Source organism: Megascapheus bottae, chromosome 3 (genome assembly GCF_031878675.1).
Source record: "Megascapheus bottae isolate mThoBot1 chromosome 3, mThoBot2.hap1, whole genome shotgun sequence".
In the NCBI taxonomy this organism is placed as follows: domain Eukaryota; kingdom Metazoa; phylum Chordata; class Mammalia; order Rodentia; family Geomyidae; genus Megascapheus; species Megascapheus bottae.
The window spans coordinates 85,199,842-85,223,934 of NC_143511.1; the positions used below are offsets into that span (position 1 = coordinate 85,199,842).

Sequence of the window (24,093 nt, forward strand, 5' to 3'; positions counted from 1 at the left end):
GGCAGGGACTGTGTTCTGGAGTGTCAGCTGACCTTACCAGCTGTATATGTCATCCCTTGAATATCAGTGTCCTGTTCCATCCTTACAGCAGGTGATACCCACCTCACCACCTCTATGGAGGTTTACTGGGGCCGGCTCTCAGGAGAGATGGGGCTGACCTGGGTCACAGCCAGCAGTGCAGCTCACAGCTCTCTGTCTAGACACAGGGACATGTTTTGACCCTGCATGACAAAGATGGAACAAGGGTTCTTGGCTTGAGCCCCTTTTCCTTTGAGAGACGGAGTTTCTCCTATTAGCCTCATCTGGAAGACCTGAAAGCTTAGAGCCATTTTTTTTAACAGGTGGAGAGCCTCTGGACAGTGAGAATGGGTCCTGGAATGGGTCAGAGGTGATAGCTGTAGTGCCAGGCCCTGCCTTTCTAGCTATTGCAGAGCTTTGTGGGCTTAGCGCCCTCTGGTGGTTGGGAGAAGCCAGCTGAGAACTCCGCACCGTTTGGAGAGGGTGGAGAGGGGAAAGCTGACCCCGGGGTGGCAGCCTCTGGCTCACCAGCTGTTCCCTAGCTACAAGGATGAGATCTGGCTCCACCTGGATGCCCTCCACACTGGGACTTAGGACTGAGTCAGGAGAGTCAGCCTCCTTGTGCCTGAGGGGGGCTGAGCATCCACCCTGGGAAAGGCTGTGAGGAGGGACACGGGAGGTGGGAAGCAGGGGTGGAGACTGAGGGATGCAGGGATGGAGAGGTGCAGGGGTGCACCCCCTCACACCTTGCTGTTCTGTACCTGGTACACAGTCTCCCTGGTATGAATTAATTACCATGAAGAACAGGAATTGTTTTTGAAGAATCAGGAGGTTTCCAGTTGCCCAGTAATTAACAGAGCCCGGCAGATACAATTGGCCCACCTGCACCTGCCTGGCTCCTGGAGAGCCCCTCATAGGCCAGCATGCCTGATGGATCTTCCTCTCGACTGCACCCCAGCCTGGGGCTGAAGTCCAGGTGGCCATCTGCTGCCAGAATCACCCAGCACTGCCTGTTCCCAAAGGTGGCCCCACTGCCTGCACAGCAGAGGTCCGAGCCACTGGCTCCCGGGCCAGGGCCTTGCTCTGAGGCTGGCAATCTTCTGAGCACTTGTCCTGCATCTTGTCACCAAACCCGCATGTTTCTGATAAGAAGGGACTGTCCCTAAACTCGTCCGACAGAGGAGGAACCAGACTGAGAGCGCCAGGTGCAGAGCCAGACCTGCCCCCACGGACATCTGCACCCAGATTCTATGACAAGCTGCTCAGCCACCCCCCACCTGACCCTCGCACCTAATGCCAAGGGAGGGGGTCACGCCAGGGCTAGCATGACCTGGTCCTGGCCCTCCTTGTCAAGACGGCCACATGGCACTCACCACACCGAACTCGGGGACGGTGCCCCCTAGAGGGGGCAACAAAAACACTTCCTTTATTGCAAATATAGCAGGAATCCAAGGGGAGTGAAAGTTCCAGAAGCAGGAGGAGCCTGGGAGCTGGCAGGGGTCTCCCTAATGCACACTGTCCCACAGCTTTGGCCAGACAGGAACCAGTGATCCCCTTCAGGGGAGCCCAGCTGAGGTCCAGGAGCGGGGGGCTGATTCCCTGGGGCTGGGTAGGGAGGGGAGGTCATCCCTCTGTGATACCCCACCCATTACCCTCACCATGGCTGTGGACGAACACTGAACCCGGGTCTTACTCCCAGCACCTCGAGGTGTCCGGTGTCAGTGGTAGAGGGCTCGGGCAGAGTGGAAAAGAGGTAAATGTCCCTGGAATCCCAACACACACAGCAGCGCCAGGGCTGGCCTCTTCCGCCCCCTTCCTCTCTGTCCAGTGGGGCACTCAGTGCGCTGGGGGGACCTGGGTGATGGCTTTCTCCACCCGCAGGTACCACGGCTGGATGCGTGAATGCTGCATCAGGTCATCAAAGGCCTCCAGACCCTCCATCACCCGCAGTACGCCATAGACCGCCTGTGGTGGAGCATGGAAATGCAATCAGCACTGGGGCTGGGCCCAGAAGGGGCACCGCAGACAGGGCACACAGATGGGGTACCACAGACAGGGTACTAGATCGGAGACTACACATGGATACCACACATGGGGCACTGCAGACAGGGCACACAGATGAGGCATCACAATTGGGGATATCACCAACGGGGCACACAGACAGGACACCACAGCAAGAGACTAGTGACCAGACCTGCCTGTTCTGGGCCTGTCACCGCACCTCTCACACCCATGTCAGGGCCACCCATGTCCCTGGGGAGGACAGATCCCAGCACCCTATTCCCAAACCGGGGCCATCGGGCTCCAGAACTGCGCAAGGACAGGCACGGAAGCCAGGCCAATGAGACTGCTGGGTAGAAGCCTGGAGCCAGGCCTGCCTAAACCGCCATCAGGAAATGGATGTTGAGATGGAGTGAAGGAAAGCCTGGACCCTGCTGCCACCAGCTGGGCTCCTGGATTCAGACAGGCCTAATGCCAACACTGTTCCTTGTCCGTTATGTGACACAGGAAGGTTCCCTGCAGTCAGCTCTCTCCTAGCAGACAAAGGCAGCGTTTCTAGAGAGCTCGAGGCAGTATGGCCTGGATGCCGCCCCAGCCTGCACCCACGCCAAGCCCCCCGACCACACCTACCAGATCAGCGAGATTCGGCTTCTGTCCCCCCATGAAAGGCCGGTCCTTGCCCACTGCTGCCACCCACTTGTTGGCAGCCTCATAGAGATCCTCCCGCACATCATCCTGGAGGTGGTGCCTGAGTGGGGCACAGGGTCCATCAGGAAGCAAGGACTCCTCTGGAGATCAGTTAGACTGAGGGAGTAGGGTGGCCTCTGGGGAGACCTGACCTCAGGAAAAGCGGGGATGGGGACAGGGACAGGGACAGGCGCAGGCACAAGGCTGCAGACTCCAAGGTCTGAGGTGGGAGAGCTCTGGGCTAAGTTGTAGCTTGCCTCTGCCTCCCCCAAGGGTTTGCTGGGACAATACACCAACGGAATGGAACTCAGGCGTTCTCCAACAGCTGGCCCCAGACCCTCACCCACCATCACCTGCTCTTGAGGCGCTTGCTGATGAGGTACATGGCAGCTGCACCCACATACTTGGCCATGGCACCCTCCACGGCTCCAAACTTGCCCTCTCGGACAATGTAGTCGAAGGACGCCAGGGCCTCGGCAGGAGTGCGGTACACATTGGGGGAGATGAGGTGCACCAGCCAGTCGTCTGCCCACTGCCGCCACTTCATCTCCTCCCTGGGGGCACATGAGGACAGAGGGCTGGGTGGCCAAGCCATGGCCTCGGCGGTCAGGAATGTGACCTGTCTTCCAGAGGAGCCACCACCCAGCCACGCTGCTCCCCGCTCTGCATCAGCCCAGCCCCACTCACTTCCGGGCCTCCTTGCCCGCATACATCTTCCGGGCCTCCTTCTCGTCTAGCATGAGCCAGTATTTGTTGCAGAACTCGGTTACCTCCTTGCCTTTCTCATTCACAGCCTTCATAGGAGGGTAGTAGGTGATGACCTCCTCCAGGGGCTGTCTTTGGGAGAGAGCCAACTTGTCACTTCAGTCCTTCCCTTTCTTGTCTACACGGCCTGACTGACCCTGCCCACACCCAGAGAGCCAGGCTATAGCTGAGACCCACGCACCAAGGCTTTATGCGCTTTGGCAGCAGGAAGGGTTTGAGTGAGACACAGCAGCACTTCCCTAATCGGAGATGTAGAAGCGGGGAAGGAGAGGTAGGATATCCTTGGCTCATTCTAGAAATTTCAGCAACAATCTCACCCTGTTCTCACATAAAATTTTGGGGCACCCTCCTCGGAGAGAGAAGCTGAGGCTGAGCCGGTCTGTCTGGCCTTCCCAAGGGGCTCCTTACCCTGACACCAGGTAGGTCTTGAGAGCACTGATGATGACAGAGGAGTCATTTAGTTGTTTCTACAAGAGAACAGACAAATTTGATGCTGGGGCCTGAACTCAGGACATCCCACTTTTGTTTGGCCTTTTTGTTCAAGGCTGGCACTCTACTGGAGCCAAAGTTTCCCTTCCAGCTTTCTGCTGGTTAACTAGAGATACAAGTCCTTCCGATTTGTCTGCCTGGGCTGGCCTTTGACTGTGCTCCTTGGATCTCAGCCTCCTGAGTTGCTAGGATTGTAGGCATGAGCCATCAGTATGCCTCACCAGACAATTTTGTTTGTTGGCCAGTCCTGGGCCTTGAACTCAGGGCCTGAGCACTGGCCTTGGGCTTTCTCAAGGCCAGTGCTCTCCCATTTGAGCCACAGCAGCACTTCCGGCCTTTTCTGTGTATGTGGTACCAAAGAATCGAACCCAGTGCTTCATATATGCTAAGCAAGTACTCTACCAATAGGCCACGCTCCCACCCACCCACCCACCCCCTTTTTTTTTAAATGTCCCTCAGGTATCCATGTGAGAAGTTTTGTTAAACTCACTGGCACCCAGACTAGGGCAAGAATGCCCTACCTGGTGGCTCAGTATTAGCATGGCAATTCATCATCGGGACAAGACACCTTTTTTACCTTGTTTCTTGCAGTGCTAGGGATAGAACCTAGGGCCTAGTGTGCAAGGCAAGGGGGAAGCAGAAATGCGGGAGACCCGACATCTGGGCCCAGCCCAGACCTTCGCCTCCCACCACTGAGGCCAGAGTAGACTCTAGGCTGCATACTAAGAGCTGAACTCTGTGCCACACATATCTGTGTCCCTGTAGCCCTTCTCCTGTTGACTAATTGAGAAGCCAGACCATGCTGGATGCTGGTGGCTCACAACTGTCACTACTAGCTATTCAGGAGGCAGAGAGCTTAGGATTCTGGTTCAAAGCCAGCCCAGGCAAAAGAACCACCAAAAAGCCAGAAGTGGAGCTATGGCTCAAGTGGTAAAGTGCCAGCCTTGAGTGAGAAGGTTAAACAAGAGTATGAAACCCTGAGAGACTAAGAAAAAGAGAAGAAAAAGAAAGAGAAGGAGGTAGAGGGAAGAGGAAGAGAGGAGAGAGAGAAAAAAAAAAAAACAGGTAGGTGGCAGAGCCATACTTCCGACTCAAACCACGTGACTTGAGAACCTATGTGGTTAATTTCTGAGTGCTCAGCCTCTCTGAGGGAAGGAAGAATGCCAAACATCTACTTGTTTGTTGGGTTTGTTTGGGATGGGGAGAGTCTCACTATTTTTCCCAGGCTGGTCTTGAACTCAGGGATTCAAGTGATCATCCTACCTCAGCCTTCTAGTGGCTGGGACTACCACTATGGGCCCCTAAGCCTGGCTATGACCTGTATTTACCACTCGCGTGTACACCAGCTGCTTTCCCCATCAAAAACCTCTGTAAAGAACTGGGGGTCCTAAGTTCCTTCAGGGGTACAGAGTAGGACAGGCTTGAGAATGCCACTGGACAAGCGAGGGCTGAAGAGAGGCAGGCAGGTTGTGGAGACTCACCATGTTGTCTCCTTCCTGGACGGTGAGGATGGGCACCTTCCTGTAGGAGGAAAACTTGATCTCAGTCCTGAGCACCGGGTTCACCTCCACGATCTCATAGGGCAGAGCATGGAAGTCGAGGAAGGCCCGGACTTTGCTGCAGAAGGGACATGTCTTGTACTGGTACAGGGTCAGCTGCAGGTGACTGGAGAGGGACATCTAGGAGGAGAAAAAGGAAGGTGTCCAGGCCCCAGGCAAGCATGTTCCCAGAAAGTAACCAGAGACTATGAGGCAGAATAGGGGTAGAGAGAATGGAGGCACTGGGGGTTAGGGAAGTGTCCCGTGTAGCAGACTGCACCAGTACAATGCCCCAGAGCAGAACCCCCAGGGCAGAAGTCAGGCATCCGCTCTGGAAGGAGTCACCCGCCAGACGCAGGAAGCAACATGCCTGCAATCCCGGACACTCGGGATCTGAGATTTGAGCATCACGATTTGAAGCCAGCCAGGGGCAGAGAGTCGGTGAGACTCTAATTTCCACCCAAAAAAGCCAGGACAGCTGTGGCTCAAGTGGCACTGGTCTCCAAGCCCTTGGGTTCAAGGCCCAGCTCCAGCACACACAGGAATCCTGCCGTCTGTGTTTCACAGTGAACCAATGCGGCTCTTCCCTCTCGGGTCCCCGTACACGGGACGAGGTCAGGGTGTGTCTCTCTCCCTCCAGCTACCCCAGAAACCCCAGGCGTCTCAGGGTGGCCAAGCAGGGGCTTCCTCATTTCTCTCCCAAGTGGAGGGATCGGGGTCGAGTGCCCTCGCTACGGTTTCCCCGAGGACAGCCCCAGCTGAAGCATTTCAGTTCCGCTGGGAAACTGAGGCCCTGCTCCGCGTCGGGGGCTGCGGTCGGAGGGTGGCTGCTGAGGGCACCCCGGAAACGCCCGAAGGCCCCGCGACGCCAGGCGGCGGCCACGCGCCCCGGGTCGCTCGCCCCAAGGTCACGGAGGGCGGAGGCGCTTCTGACCCGAGTCGGGGACCCCCCGCCCCCGGCCTCACCTGCACGGCGGGGCTCTGGGCGCGCAGGCGCCGGGCGCGCAGGCGCCACCGCGCCGTGTGGTACAGCCCCAGCGCGCCCCCCAGGACCAGCGCCGCCGCCCCCAGCAGCCGCGGGCGCCCCTGGCCGGGGGCCGCCGCCGGGCCCCGGCCTCCCGCCGACTCCACGAAGCTGGCCTGGCTCTGGGCGAGGGGCGGCGGCCAGAGTCGTCCACCCAGCCTCTGGGCCGGGGCGCACCGGCGGGACCACAGCGCCCGCGCCGCCAGAGCCATGGTCGCTCCGCCGGCTCTACGGGCGGGCGCGCGAACCCAAGCAGGTCCAGGCGCCAGCTCGCCTTAAAGGGCCCGGCCGCAGCGCCCGGCAGGTTGCCTGGGGCGATGGTGGCGCGGAGCGGGGGCCGGGGCTCTAGCGGGACAGGGCTTGTGCCCTCGTTAGAGCGGCGGAGACACATTCAAGGGTGCTCAAAAGCGACTCCGCGCCTGTTTCCTTGGGCGGCTCTGCAGCGGGTATTGGCAGCGATCGGGGGTTCGTGGCTACCCATTTCTATACCACTGGAAAGAAATGAAACCTGACGAGAAAGGGGCCCCAGGCCGGGCCGAGGCCCTCTGCGGAGGGGAGGGCGGGGCAGTCTCGGGCGGGGGGCGGCGGCGCCTCCGTTCTTTTCCGCCCTCCCGCACCGCTCCACGCTTCTGCTCTGACCTGAACCATACGGTTTTTTTTCTCCTTTCCTCAAACCAGACAGGGGGCCTTGGAAACCAGGTGTGAGTGTCTCGGATGTAGCCCACGTGGAACTGTCTGGTCGACCCGGAGGCCTTTGGGGGAAAAAGAAAAACAAACAAACGGAGCGGAGTGATGGGGTCCTGGGATGCTTGGTTTCTAGAGACTTCCCTGCCCCAGCAAGGGCCAGAAAGTCCGAGGCCTGGGCTTCGCCTCGGACAGCCCAGGCGTGACCCCGCCCAGCGACGGGGGCGTGGCTGGGGCGTGGGGGCGTGGCTGGGGCGTGGCGCCGTGGGGCGTGGCTACGGAGACTAGCAAGCCTGGCTTCCGGCCGCCTTCTGCCCTCCTCCTGCCGAACCCTCGTAGGTGGATCCCAACCTGGTCCCTGATCTGGGCCTGCAGTTGGGCTCGCAAGGCGAGGACGACGGCCTCGAGGAAGCAGGGACCCGGAGAGCTGCTTTCACTATCTTTTCCTTTCTAGGGATGTCCTGTGGAAAAGCGGAGTTAGGGCCGGGTGGGAGTTGGGTGGAGGCCTGAGCTAGTCCCACCTCATGCTTTCTCTGTGTCTCTCTCCTCCCTGGCCTCCAACTTGCGCAGATCCTAGGTCAGCCTTCACCTGACAGCTGAGCAAGTAGCCACAACCTCCTTCACCGATGGCCAGGCAAAGGGGCAGATTCCCTTTTTCCAGGCAGGATGGTTGCTGTGCTTTGAAGGTGTTATTGTCTCTCCCTCCAGATCCATAAGTTGAATTTTAGACCTAGTGTAACAGTATTAAAAAGTAATACTATTACCTATAGGAGCTTTGAAGAAGTAATTAGATCAACCTCAGGAAGGTGATTGATGCGCTTACAAAATGGCTTCAGCCTTCATTAGGCCTTTTTCCCCTACCATCCCTTGTGACATATGAGGACACATAGATGGTGCCAAGTGTAAAAAAACAGGTCCACAAACTGAACCTGCTGGTGCCTTAATGTTGAACTTCCCAGCTTCCAGAGCTGTGAAAAATAGTTCTCTCTCTCCGGGCTCACGCCTGTAAATCCTAGCTACTCAAGAGACTGAGATCTGAGGAACACAGTTCAAAGCCAGCCCAACACTAAAGACTATGAGACTTATCTCCAATTAACCACTAGAAAATGGGAAGTGGGCTGAGGCTCAAGGGGTAGGGTGATAACTTTGAGCTGAAGAGCTCAGGGAAAATGTCCAGGCCTAGAGTTATAGCCCCATGACTCACAAAAAGAAAAAAAATAAATAGTTTGGCTGGGAGTTTGGCCTAGTAGTAGAGTGCTTGCCTAACATGCAGAAAGACCTGGGTTAAATTCCTCAGTACCACATACATAGAAAAAGCCGAAAGTGGTGATGAGGCTCAAGTGGTAGAGCGCTGGCCTTGAGAAAGTCCAAGCCCAGGACTGGTTAAAAAAAAAAAAAAAAATGACCCAACCTGTGGCATTTTGTTGTAACAAAAGGGACAGGGAGACAGAGACAGAGAGAATCAGAGAAATCAGAGACAGAATGTGTGTTTGTGTGTCTGTGTGTGTGTGTGTAAAGGTAAAGGGGTTCTCTATGTTGTCAAAGAGACTGCTGGGAACAGGTAGCTACAACCCAACCACCAATTTGCACAAAGAGAATGGAGCCTTTGTCTGGGTAGAGCTCAGATCCTGCCATCCCAGGAGCCGCATTCTTGGACTGAACTTCTACAACTAGCTTCCTAGATGTCTGCAGGTGGTAATGTTGTGGATAAATCCCCTTCTGTGGCTTTGTGACCACTCCCTTCCTAGTTTTTCTTTGGCTTCTGCAGCCTGCATAAGAACTGGGTTCCAGCCAGACACTGGTGGCTCATGCCTGTAATCCTAGCAATTCAGGAGGCTGAGATCTGAGGACAGAGGTTCAAAGCCAGCCTAGGCACAAAAGTCCGTGAAACTCTTATTTCCAATTACCCACCAGAAAACTAGAAGTGGAAGTGTTGTTTTAGCTCAAGCAGTAGAGTGCTAGCCTTGAGTTGAAGAGTCCAGGCCCAGAGTTCAAACCCCACAACTAACCAAAAAAAAAAAACAAAACAAAAAAGAAAAAGAGTTGGGTTTCAATAAGGCACAATGCCTCTGTGCATCTGATCTGATCATACAAAATAATATTTACTGAAATTAACTCCAGGAAATGGAGTCCAGGAAATGAACTCCAGGAATTGGAATTCCCTTTTGCCATTTTCTTTTCTTTTTATCCTGTTAGTTCATTTCTATGTGTTTGGAATTGTAAGGGAAGACACAGAAATGGAGGGACAAAATGAAGGAAGGTGAAAAAATGCAGCAGTGGTACTCACTGGACACTAGGTTGAAAATAAACTATACAACTTGTGGATGGGGATGAGAGGGAAAAAGAGAGCAAGGGAAGGGGTCCCAAAACAAATGTACTCTTGCTGGGCTCTGGTGGCTCATGCTTGCGATCCTGCCAACTCAGGAGGCCGAGATCTGAGGACTGCATGCAGTTCAGAGCCAGCCTAGGCAAGAATGTCGTGAGACTTTTTTTTTTTTTTCTCCTGGATGTGGGGCTTGAACTCTGGGCCTGGGCACTGTCCCTGAGCTCTTCAGCTCAAGGCTACGACCCTACCCCTTGAGCCACAGCCCCCCATTTTCTATTTTCTAGTAATTAATTAGACATAAGAATTTCACATTCTTTAGTGCTGGGGCTGGCTTTGAACCTTGATCCTAAGATCTCAGCCTCCTGAGTAGCTAGGATTAAAGGCCTGAGTCACCACATCCAGCTTTATTTTTATCTTTTGTGCCAGTACTGGGGTTTGAACTCAGAGCCAGGGTGTTGTCTCTTAGCTGTTCTGCTCAAGGCTGGTATGCTATCACTTAAGACGTAACTCATATTCTGGCTTTTTGCTGGTTAATTGGAGATAAGAATCTCATGAACTTTCCTGCCCAGGTTGGCTTTGAACTATGAGCCTCAGAACTCAATTTTCAGAATAGCTAGGATTACAAGCATGATCCACTGATATTTGGCTTGTTTTCCAGATTTCTAAGAGAGGAATAAACTTATTTTCACAAATCACCAAATTGTTAATGCTGGAGACAGATATTCTAAGCTATTCACTGGCCTCTCCCTACTTTCTTCATTGCATCTTTCCCTCTTGTCATTCAACCTTTTAAATAAGGATTTTGAGATGAGATTACCACAGATTATCCAGCCGGCTCTAAATGACGTCTCAAGTGTCCTTTGAAACAGGGCAAGAAGGAGATTAGGCACAACGGAGAAGGCCACACAGACTGGCAGAGAAGAGAATCAGGGCCACAGGCAGGGAGCTGGAAGAGGCAAGGCACAAGTTCTGGGGCCTCAAAGGGAATCAGTACCCCCCTCCCCACCCACACACCTTGGTGGACACACACAGTGATTTTCTGACTTGAGACTCTGATCTTTGGAAGTGTGTGGTAATTTGTTGTAATAATGTGCTGGCTTGGGCAATTCTCATCCTATCCAGATTGCAAAGGATGTTGGTAAGAAATAGCAGCGTTATGAAAATGTCCTGGCTGGGGGGGTGCGGGGGGCACTATGCTGTGGGGAAATGGTAGAGCAAAAGGAAGTAGGGAGGAAGTGGCCTAAACCTAGGGAACTCAGCATGGGAGGAGGTATGGGAGGGAGGAGGTAGCATGGAACAGGGGGACCTAGCAGTGTTGGAGGGAGCGCAGGGGGATGTAGGGAGATAGCAGGGAGGCCCACTCTCTAGGAGCTGCAGCCTGGGGCAAAGACTTCCAGCCTGAGCCATGGCCTCCTGCATGTCTGCCTTCACACCAATCCTGCCAGGTCATCAGAAAGGGCACAAGGACAGTAGTCACTCCTGCCTAAGGACTGGGGACTAGACTAAACGTGTAACAATTCCAAGAGCCACAGGACCTGAGGACACCCCGGCAGTGAGCAACAGGGACTCTGGAGTTCTGTCCTTGCCTGGGCCCAGTGGAAAGCGAGCGGGCAGGGACCGGACTCTTAAGTGTCTCGTCTACCCTGGAACTTGAGAGTTGGTCTGAACCTCCACAGCAAGTCTCCATTGTGGTCCTGGCCCAACTCCTCTGTGTCTCACAGCTGGTCAAAAGAGGGTGCGAGTGAGGAACTGACTCCCTGGCAACAGCACGTTTTCCCGGGGACATCCAACTCTGCTTTCCTGAAGCAGAAGGCTTCCAGTGCCCACAGCTTCCCTTCCAGCTCCAACCCAGCCCAGTACCAGACTCATGTTGGCAGGAATGGGCTGCAGCCATGGTTTCTGTCCCAGCTGGGGCAGTGACTGTCAGAAGCCCATGGAACCTGGCATATGCAATGCCCAGTCCCTCAACTGGCCTCGCGTCACTGGATGTCCAACCTCTAGGGCTGGGACTCTGTGAGGGTTTGGCCAGAGCTCCAAGGTGAGTCAGGTGTAGGAATGCACACCACTTAAAGCACCCAGGAGGCTAAACTAGGAGGATTCAAAGTTCAAGACCAACTGGAGGTATGACTTCTCAGAGCCCTGAGTTCAAACCCCAGTACCAACGAAACAAAATAAAACTATGAAGTTGAGCTGGGGTCATGGCTCAGTAGTAGAGACTTAGCATCTATGAGCTCCTGGATTTGATCCCTAACACTGTCTCCCACCCCAAACAAATCATGTTTAAAGCCATCATGTTCCTCAATTCCAGGAAATGCATGGCCTCACAGAGTTGGCAGAGCAGGTCTCAGAGGGGGACCTGAGGCTGGGAGGTGTCAGAAATGTATAGGTGCACCTGGAGGGGCCAGCCAGGTGCCCTGAACTGTCACCTCCCCTCTTGCCCTGCTACATACATCTCCACTTTGGGCTTGTGATATAGTCCAGGATTCAGAGGCTAAGGCTTGTCCAGAACTGAGCAGCAGACCCGTGGAGGAAGTTAATCAGAGGAAGGGAAGGGACACAGAAAGCACACAGCGGGAGTCCTTGTCCCCTGCCAGATTGCAGAGTTGTGGGAATGTCCCTCCTGTTCCCCTGCAGACACTCCTGTCCTTCTACCTTGCACAATCCTGACCACAGCGGGAAAGGAGCAAAAATCTTGCCAAGAGTTTCAGCAGGAGTTGCTGGCAGTTGCTTCACTCTTCCCGGATTTGGCAAAGGATTTGCCCCTCACCCTGGGGTGGGGGCAGCAGTCCGGTGGACCATAAATAGTTCGCCTCAGGCAGGCCTCCTAGCTCCTTCCTCTTCCTTCTTCAACACTAGCCAGTCCCTGCAGCTGCTCTGTAACCATGACCCTGGGGTTGCTGTGGCTGGGATTCACACTGCTGGGAGTCTTGCAGGCCCAGATCCCGGGCTCTGCTCCAAACCTGATCCCTGCCCCATCTCTACACAAGGTCCCCCTGAAGCGCAACTTCCAGGATAACCAGGTAAGAATCCTGGAGGGGTAGCTGCAGGGAGATCTAGAGTTTGGGGGCAGTAGAGGTGAAGGATGCCAAGAGCAGCAGTACTGAGGGGAGGAGATGTGGTACAGCGTCAGATACAGAGTCCCAGGCCCCATCTCAGACAAAAGAGAAAGGAAAGAGTGGAATGGACAAGACTTAGGAAGTCCAGAGCTCAGAACTCCATGCCTGGGTCCCCTGATGGAAGCCACACCCCTATCCCTTCCTCATCTCAGGGTCACTGGGTGTGTGTGTGTAACCTCCATTGGCTGCGAAGTGGGAACATCTTCAGTCCCTCTGGACAGATGAGGAAACTGAGGCCCAAGTTTCCCTACTGAAGCTGAAGTCCCCCAGCTCTTGCTGGCTCCTTAGGGCAGCCCCAGCCTGGGAACCTGGAACCCAGGTTGAGGGGTACCCAGCCAGGCTGCCAGCAGGGACAGAGCAGGAGGGGCTGGTCCTGGAGCCAGTCCAGGGCTCTGTGTCATTCTGCCCTGTAGTTCCAGGGGAAGTGGTATGTCATAGGCCTGGCAGGAAATGCAATACAGAAGAAACAAGGCGACGCCAAGATGTACACCACCACCTACGAGCTGAAAGGAGACCACAGCTACAACGTCACCTCCACCCTGCTCAGGTGAAGCTGCCACCTCCCCAGGCTCTGAGAGGCAGATGGATGTCACAGCCCAGGGATGACAAAAGCTGGGGGATCCTGTTCTTCCTGCCATGGCTTCCCTTCCTTCCTTTCTCCCTCCCTCTCTCCTTTCCTCCCTTCCTTTCTTCTCTCATGGTGGCATTCCAGCACGGACAGCAGTGGAGAGGCAGACAAAACATTAACAAGACTATCTTAAACAACAAGCCAAGCTGGGTCCTGATGGTTCATGCCTGGGATCCTAGCTGCTGCAGACATGAGGAGGATTGTAGTTTGACACCAGCCCCAGAGAACAAGTTCTGGAAATTCAATTTTCAATCATTAACTGGGTATGTTGGTATATATGTCATCCTAGTTAGGGTAGGAAGCTTCAGTAGGAAGATTCTGGTCCAGCTTGGCCTACAGAAAAAGCAAGATCTATCTCAAAACAACAACTAGAGCAACCAGAGCTGGAAGCATGGCTCAAGCAGTAGAGTGCTTGCCTAGCAAACATGATGCACTGAATTTAAACTCCAGTACCCGCACCAAAAACCCAAACCACACCAAAACAAAAACAATGGGACTGAGAATGTAGCTTAGTGATACAGTGCTTGCCTGGCATCATGAAGCCCTGGGTTCGATTTCTCAGTACCACATAAATAGAAAAGGCCGGAAGTAGAGCTGTGGCTCAAGTGGTGGGTACTAGCCTTGAGCAAAAAAGCTTAGGGACAGTACCCAGGCCCTGCGTTCAAAGCCAGGACTGGCAAAAACATAAAAACAAAAAGGAAAAAAAGGGAGCTAGGTGCCAGTGGTTCACACCTGTAATTTCAGCTACTAAGGAGACTAAGATCTGAGGATCATGATTTGAAACTAGTCCAGGCAGGACAGTCTGTGAGACTCTTTTTTTTTTTTTTTTTTTTTGCTAGTCCTGGGCTTGAGCTCAGGGTCTGAGCACTGTCCTTGGACTTTCTCAAGGCTAGAGCTCTACCACTTGAGCCTGAGCACCACTTCCAGCTTTTTTCTATGTATGTGGTACCGAGGAATCGAACCCGGGTCTTCATGCATGCTAGGCAAGCACTTTAACCACTAGGCCAAATTCCCGGCCCCAGCCCGAGACTCTTATCTTCAATTTACTAAAAGGCTGAAAGAGACACAACAGCTGAGGGACAGTGTCTGGCCCTGCCCTGAGTTCAAGCTCCAAAATGGGACAACAAACAAACAAACAAACAAAAAACAAAAACAAGATGGAAAGAGTAACATACTCCCTGGCAGGAGGAAGGGTGCTGGATCTAGCCTATAACCTCACCCATGGCTTCTAGGAAAGTGGCTTTAAAAAGGAGCCAGTGTGTCTCAGAAAATGTGCACAAGGCTGGGTAATCCTAGCTACTCAGGAGGCTAAGATCTGAAGATTGTGGTTTGAAGCCAAACTAGGTAGAAAAATGTATGCAACTATTATCTCCAATTAATAATAATTTTTTTAAAAAGTAAGTGGGGCTAGGAGTGTGGTCTAGTGGTAGAGCACTTGCCTTGCATGTACAAAGATCTGGGTTCAATTCCTCAGTACCACATACATAGAAAAATGTAGAAGTTGTGCTGTGGCTCAAGTGGTAGAGCTTTATCCTTGAGAAAGCCCAAGGACAGTGCTCAGGCCCTGAGTTCAAGGTCCAGGACTGGCAAAAAAAAATGCCAGGCATGGTGGCTCATGCCTATAATCCTAGCTAATCAGAAGGCTAAGATATGAGGACCACGGTTCAGAGCCAGCCTGAGCACTAAAGACCAAGAGACTCATCTCCAATTAACGACTAGAAAACTAGAAGTGGCATTATGGCTCCAGGGGTAGGGCAGTAGCCTTGAGCTGAAGAACCCAGGGACAAGCCCAGAGTTCTACCCCTACAACCTACAAAAAAATGAAAAGAAAAGAAAAAAGAAAAAGCTGGAAGTATGGTACTGTGACTCAGTGTTAAGAGTGCTAGCCTTGAGAAAGCCCAAGGACAGTGCCCAGGCCTAAGCTCAAGCCCAAGGATGGCAAAGAAAAAAAAAAAGTAAGTGGTGCTGTGGCTCAAGTAGAGGAACGACAGCCTTGAGCAAAATTGCTCAGGAACAGTACCAAGGCCCTGAGTTCAAGCCCTACTATCGGCACATGTGTGTGCATGGAGTATGCAGAGTACACAGCAGCGTCAAAGAGTGGCAGACAGTGGTGCCCTCCAAAGGTAGCAAGCCAGACCTGGGGGTACCCTGCACGGCAAGGCCAGGATCCGGGTCTCCAGGCTCATTTGTATCAGGAGAGAAAGTGAGATGGTGGTGGGAGGTGGGCAGAAGGTTAACATGGCACAGCCAGGGGTGGAGGGTGACAGAGTGGATGGGGACTAGAGATGAGGGCCAGGACTTATCCCCTGCAATGGTTTTCTCTTCTCTTCTTTTCTTTTCCCTCCACCTCCTCCTCCTCCTTCTTCTTCTTCTTTTTCTTCTTCTTCTTCTTCTTCTTTTTCTTCTTCTTCTTCTTTTTGTGGGTTATGGGGCTTAGACTCTGGGCCTGGGCACTGTCCCTGAGCAATTCAGCTCAAGGCTACCACCCTACCCACTGAGCCACAGTGCCACTTCCAGTTTTCTAGTAGTTAATTGGAGATAAGAGTCTCACATTCTTTAGTACCCGGGCTGGTTTTGAACCATAATCCTCAGATCTCAGCCACCATGCCCGGCTCCCCTGCAGTGTTTTTCTGATGGGTTGGAGGTGGAGCATTTGAAGATCAAGGAGCTGAAGAAATCAGATTTGGGGAGCTCACTTTCGGGGCCTCCGTAGGTAAGGCCTCAAGGAAGAGGTGGGGTTTGGCTCAAGAGCTAAGGAAGTACTTGGTCTGGAGCACAGGCTGGAAAGGTGGAGCTGGTGGTAAGCAGGGGGTGGGGGCTGGGGGACAGCCAGGTGAGAGTGGAACTAAGTGCCTGGGGCTAGGGCTGCAGGCCACCCTGGGAAGGCAGCTGAGGAAGGGCCATGGATACAGGAGGGAGGATCTGACAGGACAGGCTCAAGACCAGAAAGCCCAGGCTAGCTGGGGCAGGGGGCATGGGGCACGTGGCTCACGCCTGTAATTCTAGCTACCCAGGAGGCTGAGATCTGAGGATCAGGGTTCAAAGCCAGCCCGGGCACAAAAGGACCTAAGACTCTTATCTCCAATTGACCTCTAGAAAATGAGAAGTGGGGTTTAGCTCAAGGGTAGGGTGGTAGCTTTGAGCTGAAGAGCTCAGGAACAATGCCCAGTCCTAGGGGTAGGGTGGTAGACTTGAGCTGAAGAGCTCAGGGTCAGAATTCAAGCGCCGTGACCCACAAAAAGAAAGGAAGGAAGGAAGGAAGGAAGGAAGGAAGGAAGGAAGGAAGGAAGGAAGGAAGCAAGCCAGCAAGCCCAGGCCAGTCTGAGCAGGGTGGGTGGGGCTTTTGCTTTAATGGGGGACAGGCTCTCAGGAGTTGGAGCCTGAGGTATCTGAATCCTATCATCACCTTGGTGCCACCTGATCAGGCCTAGGACAGCCCACGCCTGTGTCATCTCTCTCAGCTCACCCCATCTCTTACTCCCATAGGGATCAGGATTGTGACTACTGGATCAGAACTTTTGTCCCAAGTTCCCAGCGGGGCCAGTACACTTTGGGCAACATTCGCAGTGAGTCCCCACTGAGACAGGGCTGCGGGAGTGGTTTCCAAGGACCTCCGAGATGCTGTCCTCTGGGGGGAACCTAGTCCACAGGCTGGAAAGAAAGGGGACAGTCTTTCTTCCAGTGAAGGCAAGGCCGACCTCTGACTCCCACCCCTATACCTCAGGTTACCCTAACATACAGAGCTACACTATGCGAGTGACAGCCACCGACTATACCAACTTTGCCATGGTATTCTTCAAAAAGACTTCTGCAAACCATGAGTACTTCAAGACTACTCTCTACGGTAGGTCTTCTTCCCATGCCCTGGGGTCCCAGCTCACTTTCCACCCTCACTCAGGCCCCAAGGTCTTCTGCAACGCCAGCCCCACTCAGGGAGCTCTTCCTGCATACCCTCTACAGGAAAAGCGTCAGAGGCCTCATTCACTTGCCCGATTTTTTTTTTTTGAGTGCTGGCATTGGCTTTGTGCTCAAGGCTAGCACTCTAACAGTCGAATCGTACCTCCACTTTCAGCTTTTTGCTGGATAAATCGAAGGAAAGAGTCTCATGGACTTTTCTGCCTGGAGTTGGTTTTGAATCACGATCCTCAGATCTCGGCTTTCTGAGTACCTATGATTATAGGCATGAGCCACCAGTACCCAATAATATTCATAGAGTACCTTTCTGTCTGCCACAGCGAGAACCAAACAGCTGGGCTCTGAACTGAAGGATCGCTTTATCCGCTTTGCCAAGTCTCTGGGCCTTACGGATGACCACATCATCTTCCTTGCTCCCATCGGTAAGGGCCTGCTGGGAACATGGGAAGGGGACATAGGCACTGTCCAGACTCGATGCTGCTCTACCAGGGAGAGGAAAAACAAAAGACCAGTGCCCTGTCTGGCCAATGCAAGAGCAGTGGCCTCCTCTGAAAGCCACTTTGGATTCATGAAGATGTTGCCCCACCCTGGAATCTACGGGGCACTAGGGATTCTGACCCCAAGTTCTTCCTGCTGTTAGCCTGGGCTGACCAGAAAAGAATCTCAGATCAGTGTCTAAGTTTTCCCAGGCTTTCTGTTCTGGATCTCCTCAGGACCTTATTTGACTTGGGACATGTCCTTGCTTTCAAGTAGCCTGGCCTTTCCTGGCCGGGGCCGGGGGTGAGGGAGGGGGTTCCACCAGGTTATTCAGGGTCACTGGATGAGAGGCTGGTCAGGGCTCAGTGGGTTAAACAGGCAGGAAGCCTAGGAGCTGGAGCACAGCTATGAGAGGCCCCACCCCTTAGGGCAACAGTCCCCAAATCTTTCCCTTACTTCTTCTTCCACACATGGGTCTTTATGCTTCCCAAAGTCCCAAGGGAGCCCCCAGCTATACCCCCAGGCTGGCTCTGAGGGACAGTACAGGAGTCTTGGTGCCAGGACTGTGCATGCACATATATGCACGTACACGCACATAGACACCTGCCCTACCTACCTGTTCTGATGGACTTTCTCCCCCACAGACCGGTGCATTGATGACTGAAAGTGCAGTGAGTATGGCTGGGCAGGAAGCTGACGGGAGGGAGGCCATGGGTGGGATGGTGATGGGGGGGCTCTCAGGTTTGCCTTTGCTCCCTCCTTTTTCCCCTCTCCCAATTGCAGCATCATTACCAACTCTTGTCTCAAGTGTTGCCTGTACTCCATTCTTCCCATTGCCTCTGCCCTGGGAGCCAAATTGGCCACTCTACAACCTGCATCCAGCCATGAAGCCAGTGACAACTGGAAGACCTTTCTTATGATATTCTGCCTACCCAGCTACTCCAAAAGCCACCTAGCTAATGGAACCCACCCACTCGTATGCTAAATAAACAGATGCCCTAACCTCACTTTGTGTGTGTGTGTGTGTGTGTGTACCAGTACTGGGGCTTGCACTCAGGCCCTGAGCACTGTCCACGAGCTTCTGTTTGCTCAAGGCTAGCACCCCAATCACAGTGCCACTTCCAACCTTTTCTGTTTATGTGGTGCTGAGGACTCGAGCCCAGGGTTTTGTGCGTGCTAGGCAAGCCCTCTACTGCTAAGCCACACTCCCAGTCCCTGTTTTCTTTTGACACTCGCATTGGTTAACGGTACACAAGTCGAGATTCTGAGGCCATTTAAAGAGGTCTCATTGTTCTGTGCTCATACCTGCCGGGATCTTGGTCCGGGGCTGGAGCCGGGCCGATTCCCACCCACAGGTGGCACCAGCTGATCCTCCTGCCGGGCCCGCTGGATCCCGCTTGCCCTCGCCCGCCGCCAGGCCCCGCCGCCTGGAGTGGGCCGGGCGGGGGCGGAGCCCGGCCGTGGGCGGGGCCGGGCGGGGCGGGATCTGTCTCGTGTGGGCGGGGCGGGGCGGGGCTCGGGCGTCGCGGTGCAGGCCGGGGGGCGGGGCCTGTCTCGTGTGGGCGGGGCGGGGCGGGGCTCGGGCGTCGCGGTGCAGGCCGGGGGGGCGGGGCCCGGACACCCGGCGGCCGCCCGCCGCTGCGTTCCTCCCTTCCGGCCCCGCGATCGCTCCGCGGCTCCCACCTTCCGCCCGGCGCCGGGCTCTCAGAGCCACCGTCGCCGCTTTCCGTCGTCGCGCGCGGCCCCTGCGGAGCCCGAGCCCGCAATGTCGGGCCCCAACGGGGACCTGGGCATGCCGGTGGAGGCGGCCGCGGAAGGCGAGGAGGATGGCTTCGGGGAAGCAGGTGACGGGGCGCGGGGGGAGGGCGCTCCCGAAGCGGCCGCGGCTTTTCCCGGGGATCCTCGGGGACGGGGTGAGCGCTTCCTTCCCGCCCGCGGAGAGTCCACACGTTTCCCGGGGCCGCCTCCCGCAGCACAAGGGGAAACCGAGGCAGCCCTCAGGGTTGCTCCTCTGCTTGGATTTGCAGCGGCCACTTCCGTCCCCCCCCACCCCCACCCCCGCCTTGCCCGCACCCTGGGGGTTTGGAACCCGGCTCGGCTGGGTTGGCTTCGCGGGGCGGGGCGGGGGTGACCCGGTGGGCGCTGAGTCAGCACCCCAGCCCCCCCCCCCCCCCCCCCGGGCCCTGTGCTTCCCAGGGCCGTGTGAGTGACAGATCCTGCAGGCCAGGGCTCATCCAGGACGTGAACAGCGTGGGTATTCTCTTCAGTGTGGTAAAGATTAACTTGGAGGGCAGGACCTGGTAAACGTGGGGGTAAGGATTGTTGTTGTTGTTATAACCTTTTATTGAGCTACTGTTTCACATGCTGCAGAAATTACCATTTAAATCGGACAGTTCCAAGGCTTCCGTATACTCAGAGTTGCACATCCCTCACCATTCTTGTTTGTTTCTGTTTTTGTGGGGCCTGACCTTGGCCTGGGCGGGGGTCCCTGAGCTCTTCAGGTCAAGGCTACCTCCCTACCCTTGAGCCAAACCCCACTTCCCCATCCCTCACCATTCTAAGATAGTTTCATCGTTTAGGGTCTTTATGTGTGTGTGGGGGGGTGGTACTGAGGTTTGAACTCAATGCCTTGTGTTTTCTAGGCTACAGGTTCTTACCATTTGAGCCACAATTCTAGTCCCCTGGGTGTACTTTGAATTAAAGGTAGGCAGGCCGGGAGTTTGACCTAGTGGGAAAGTGCTTGCCTAGCATGCACGAAGACCCAGGTTCAATTCCTCAGTACCACATACATAGAAAAAAAAAAAGCCAGAAGTGGTGCTGAGGCTCCAGTGGTAGCACTGTAGCCTTGAGAAAGCCCAAGGACAGTGCTCAGGCCCTGAGCTCAAGCCCAGGACTGGCAAAAAAAAAAAAAAAAGGTAGGCCACCCAATGAGGACAAGCAGTATGCTTGTTAGCTTGCAGAAGACAATGCAGTGGCCACAGTGAGGGCCTAGGGAAGTGCCCAGGGGGTGACATTGCACTTATGATGTTGGCCTATTCACAGGACAGTGGAGAAGAAGGTGGCCCAGATAGAAGCTAGAAGCAAGGTTTGGAACTGTGAAGTACTCTTGACAGGGTTGAAGGCCTCACCCTAGTTGGTATGGAGATATTTAGCAACTCCGTCCCTTCTCCTAACATGGAATGTGCAATATTGGTTGTAAAGAATCACTGTGGGGGGTGGTGCCGGGAGTCTGGTCTAGTTGTAGAGTGCTTGCCTAGCATGCACGAAGACCTGAGTTCAATTCCACAGTACCACATACATGGGGGGGGGAAAGGCAGAAGTGGTGCTGTGGCTCAAGTGGTAGAGCTTTAGCCTTGAGAAAGCCCAAGGACAGTGTTCAGGCCCTGAGTTCAAGCCTGAGGACTGGCAAAAAAAAAAAAAAGGAAGAAGAGAAGAAATCACTGTGCACTGTGGGGGCTGGGAATGTGGCTAGTGGTGGAGTGCTTGCCTAGGTCTCAATTCTTCAGCACTACATAAACAAAAAAAGGCTGGAAATGATATTGTGGCTCAAGTGATAGAATTCTAGCCTTGAGCAAAAGAAGCTAAGGGCCGGAAGCAGTGCAAAAAAAAATGCCAGGCATGGTGGCTCATACCTGTAATCCTAGCCACTCAGGAGGCTGAGATATGAGGATCAAGGTTCAAAGCCAGCCCAGGCATTAAAGAATATGAGACTCTTATCTCCAATTAACCTCTAGAAAATGGGAAGTGGGGCCTGGCTCCTGGGTAGGCAGTAGCTTTGAACTGAAGAGCTCAGGGACAGTGCCCAGGCCCTGAGTTCAAACCCCAGGACTGGCAAAAAAAAAAAAGAGGAGGAGAAGAAGGAGGAAGAAGAATTGTTGTGGCAACTTTGCTAAGCTCTGGATATATCTGACTCCTCCGTTCTTCACCCCTTTTCTAGAAAAGAGCTATAGCAATTTGCTGGGGTAGGATAGAATTGGAGCTAAAACTTAAAAGTCCTTAGTCCCTAAATGAGAATTCTGATTGTCATGAACCAGATGTAGGTTCCTGGGTAGTTTCCTTCTTAGACCTCAGTTTCCCTATCTGTATTATGTATGAGGTGTGGACCACCAGCAGACTGCACAGGACTGTCCTCTGTGAGTGGTGACCTTTGTGGGTGACCTTCCCCTGAATGCAATTACGCTTGATCCCACATTCCAGACACACTCCTTGAGCTCCAGACCTTTCCACCACCACCACCACCCACTTCCCTTCCAATCCTAAGCTGGCAGCCAAGTGTATCTGAGTCACAGGCTGGCTCAGAACCGGGTCCCGCAGTGGGCACAGGCCCAGACCTTGGGTACAAAGGAACATCATGTTGCTGAGAGAGGCAGGTCAAGAGTGGCAGTAGAGAAGACCAGAGAAGACTTCTTCAAAGAGGTATTTTGAGCCGGTCCTTGATAGGCTGTAGTTGAGGCATCTCCGGGTGGCACCGAGTTGAGTGGAGACAGAGACTGGCAAGTTAGCATCATTCATTCATTCACTCGCTCACTCACTCATTTCTTCAGCAAATGCTTACTTTGTCATTGGGCACACTGGGGAGATAGCAGCCAGCACACACCAGTCAATTCTCACATAGATTTATAGGGATGGACACCCATAGACCAGCACTCAGATCGTCACAGTAGTTGTTTCTAGGGGAGAGAGCGCTGTGGAGGCTAAGAGAATTTTGCTTGGTGTAGGGCACCAGTGATAGGTAGCCTGTGGTGGCTGCCAAAACAGAAGGGGGAAAGGAGACAGGAGGGCCCACCAACCACCTCCCAGGCAGAGACAACAGCATGGCGGGCTTGAGCTGGGAGAGGTAGCTGTGAGGGAAGGGAAAGGATTGGCAGAGGAGACGAGATGAAGGGAACTAGGGGCCTGGAGGGGATCTGGGAATCTGCTGATGGTTTACCCTGATGGCAAAGGTAGCCATGGAAGGGCTAGCGATGAGAGCCTGGCTGGAAGAGGCCTAATCCACCTCTAGAGGGAGAGGAAGGAAGGAAGGAAGGAAGGGACAAGGGGGCTTAACTTTTTCTCTTAGGCTACAAGCACCTTAACTCTAGAAGCTGGAGCATTGAGGTGTTTCTTCCAAGCCTTTCTTGTGGTTTCTACCCATTTTCCAGATGGTGACACAGGTTTAAGAAGGAGTAGAGACTTTCTCCAAAGCCCTCTTGGAAAGAGGCAGGCTGAGGGGCAGTGGGGTACAAGTGGTGTCTGTGAGCCTAGAGGAGACACAGGACCTTGGGTCTGTCTTTCCCCCTCCTCCCAGAGTATGCGGCCATCAACTCCATGTTGGACCAGATCAACTCCTGTCTGGACCACCTGGAGGAGAAGAATGACCACCTCCATGCCCGACTCCAGGAGCTGTTGGAGTCCAACCGGCAGACACGCCTGGAATTCCAGCAGCAGCTCGGGGAGGCCCCTGGCGATGCCAGCCCCTAGGCTCCTGGAGCCTCCAACCAGGCTCCGATCCTGCCTCCTCAGGCCACATTGTAGCCTGGGCCCTTACTATCTGGCTTAGACACCTTCTCAAGGGCTGGCCTTTGGGTCCCCTGCCTGCCTGGGCCAGCCCCCACTTCCTAGCTGGTCTCTTGGGGCCAGGGGTGAACGTACAACCCATTCCTTTCCTGCCTGGACCACCCTCTTTCCCTGAGGATTGGAAATCCACATTAAACCAATTCTCTACACCACAAAGCCTCTCTTCTGTGTGGGGGGACAAGGACCCCAGGAGAACGGGGCGTCCTTGATCACACATCATGGCATGTGAGCAGGCGGTGGGGGCTGAGTTCATGACAACCTTTGATCCTAGATGCAGACAATACAGCCGAGGTCCACCCCTACCGACATGTTCCCGGAACAGCTGCTTCAAGTGCCATGCTTTGTGACTTGAGCTGGGACCAGCTGGGTGCTGAACATCATGTACACTCTGCACCTTGGCGCTGCCCTCCTGCCCTTGGAAATCTCCCCCACTGGCCCATAATAGGCCCAGTCTCCGGGGCCAGGAGTTTGGCCTAGTGGTAGAGTGCTTGCCTAGCATGCACGAAGATCCGGGTTCAATTCCTTGGTGCCACATACTTGGAAAAAGCCAGAAGTGGTGCTGAGGCTCAAGTGGTAGAGTTCTAGCCTTGAGAAAAATCCAAGGGCAGTGCTCAGGCCCTGAGCTCAAGCCCAGGACTGGCAAAAAAAAAAAAAAAAATAGACCCAGGCTCACTGTCTGAGGGTCTAGGGTGTCTACATGAGGAGCTGTAGTAATCTAAAGGGCCACAGGGCTCCATCTGCTACTGGCTGAACTTGGGTACCCCCTAGGAGGTGCCAGAACTTGTGCTGCAGGTACCCCATATCTGACCATAGCTCTAACTTGCACTTTAACTTCTGAGAGGCTCATGTGGACAGCAGCCAGCACAGGG

General features: G+C 54.1%; 3 protein-coding genes and 1 non-coding gene across 7 annotated transcripts; 2 read left to right on the forward strand and 2 right to left on the reverse strand.

The window, feature by feature from the left end:
• Positions 1-1,401: 1,401 nt before the first annotated feature.
• On the reverse strand, positions 1,402-19,043 carry Ptges2 (prostaglandin E synthase 2). 4 transcript variants are annotated; one of them, XM_090330723.1, is made up of 7 exons: positions 18,974-19,043; positions 5,442-5,639; positions 3,880-3,938; positions 3,394-3,543; positions 3,060-3,260; positions 2,650-2,767; positions 1,402-1,983 (listed from the first exon to the last, which is right to left on the reverse strand). In XM_090330723.1, exons 2-7 carry the CDS (start codon positions 5,637-5,639, stop codon positions 1,855-1,857), a joined length of 855 nt encoding a protein of 284 aa, XP_090186849.1. In that variant the 5' UTR covers positions 18,974-19,043; the 3' UTR covers positions 1,402-1,854. The 4 variants fall into 4 exon arrangements, with proteins under 4 accessions (XP_090186849.1, XP_090186848.1, XP_090186847.1 ...); XM_090330722.1 differs by lacking the exon at positions 18,974-19,043 and adding an exon at positions 7,162-7,367; XM_090330721.1 differs by lacking the exon at positions 18,974-19,043 and adding an exon at positions 6,465-6,757.
• On the reverse strand, positions 4,411-4,520 carry LOC150066003 (small nucleolar RNA U6-53/MBII-28). Its single transcript, XR_016535063.1, has one exon. It is a non-coding gene; the product is annotated as a small nucleolar RNA U6-53/MBII-28 (small nucleolar RNA).
• On the forward strand, positions 12,348-18,675 carry Lcn2 (lipocalin 2). The gene is made up of 6 exons (XM_090330725.1): positions 12,348-12,552; positions 13,062-13,195; positions 16,763-16,842; positions 17,001-17,120; positions 17,512-17,613; positions 18,313-18,675. The coding sequence occupies exons 1-6, from the start codon at positions 12,415-12,417 to the stop codon at positions 18,330-18,332; spliced, it is 594 nt and encodes a 197-aa protein (XP_090186851.1). The 5' UTR covers positions 12,348-12,414; the 3' UTR covers positions 18,333-18,675.
• A 245-nt stretch (positions 19,044-19,288) lies between the features above and the next one.
• Bbln (bublin coiled coil protein) lies at positions 19,289-23,380 on the forward strand. Its single transcript, XM_090330726.1, has 2 exons — positions 19,289-19,512; positions 22,956-23,380. The coding sequence occupies exons 1-2, from the start codon at positions 19,434-19,436 to the stop codon at positions 23,126-23,128; spliced, it is 252 nt and encodes an 83-aa protein (XP_090186852.1). The 5' UTR covers positions 19,289-19,433; the 3' UTR covers positions 23,129-23,380.
• The last annotated feature ends 713 nt before the right edge of the window (positions 23,381-24,093 follow it).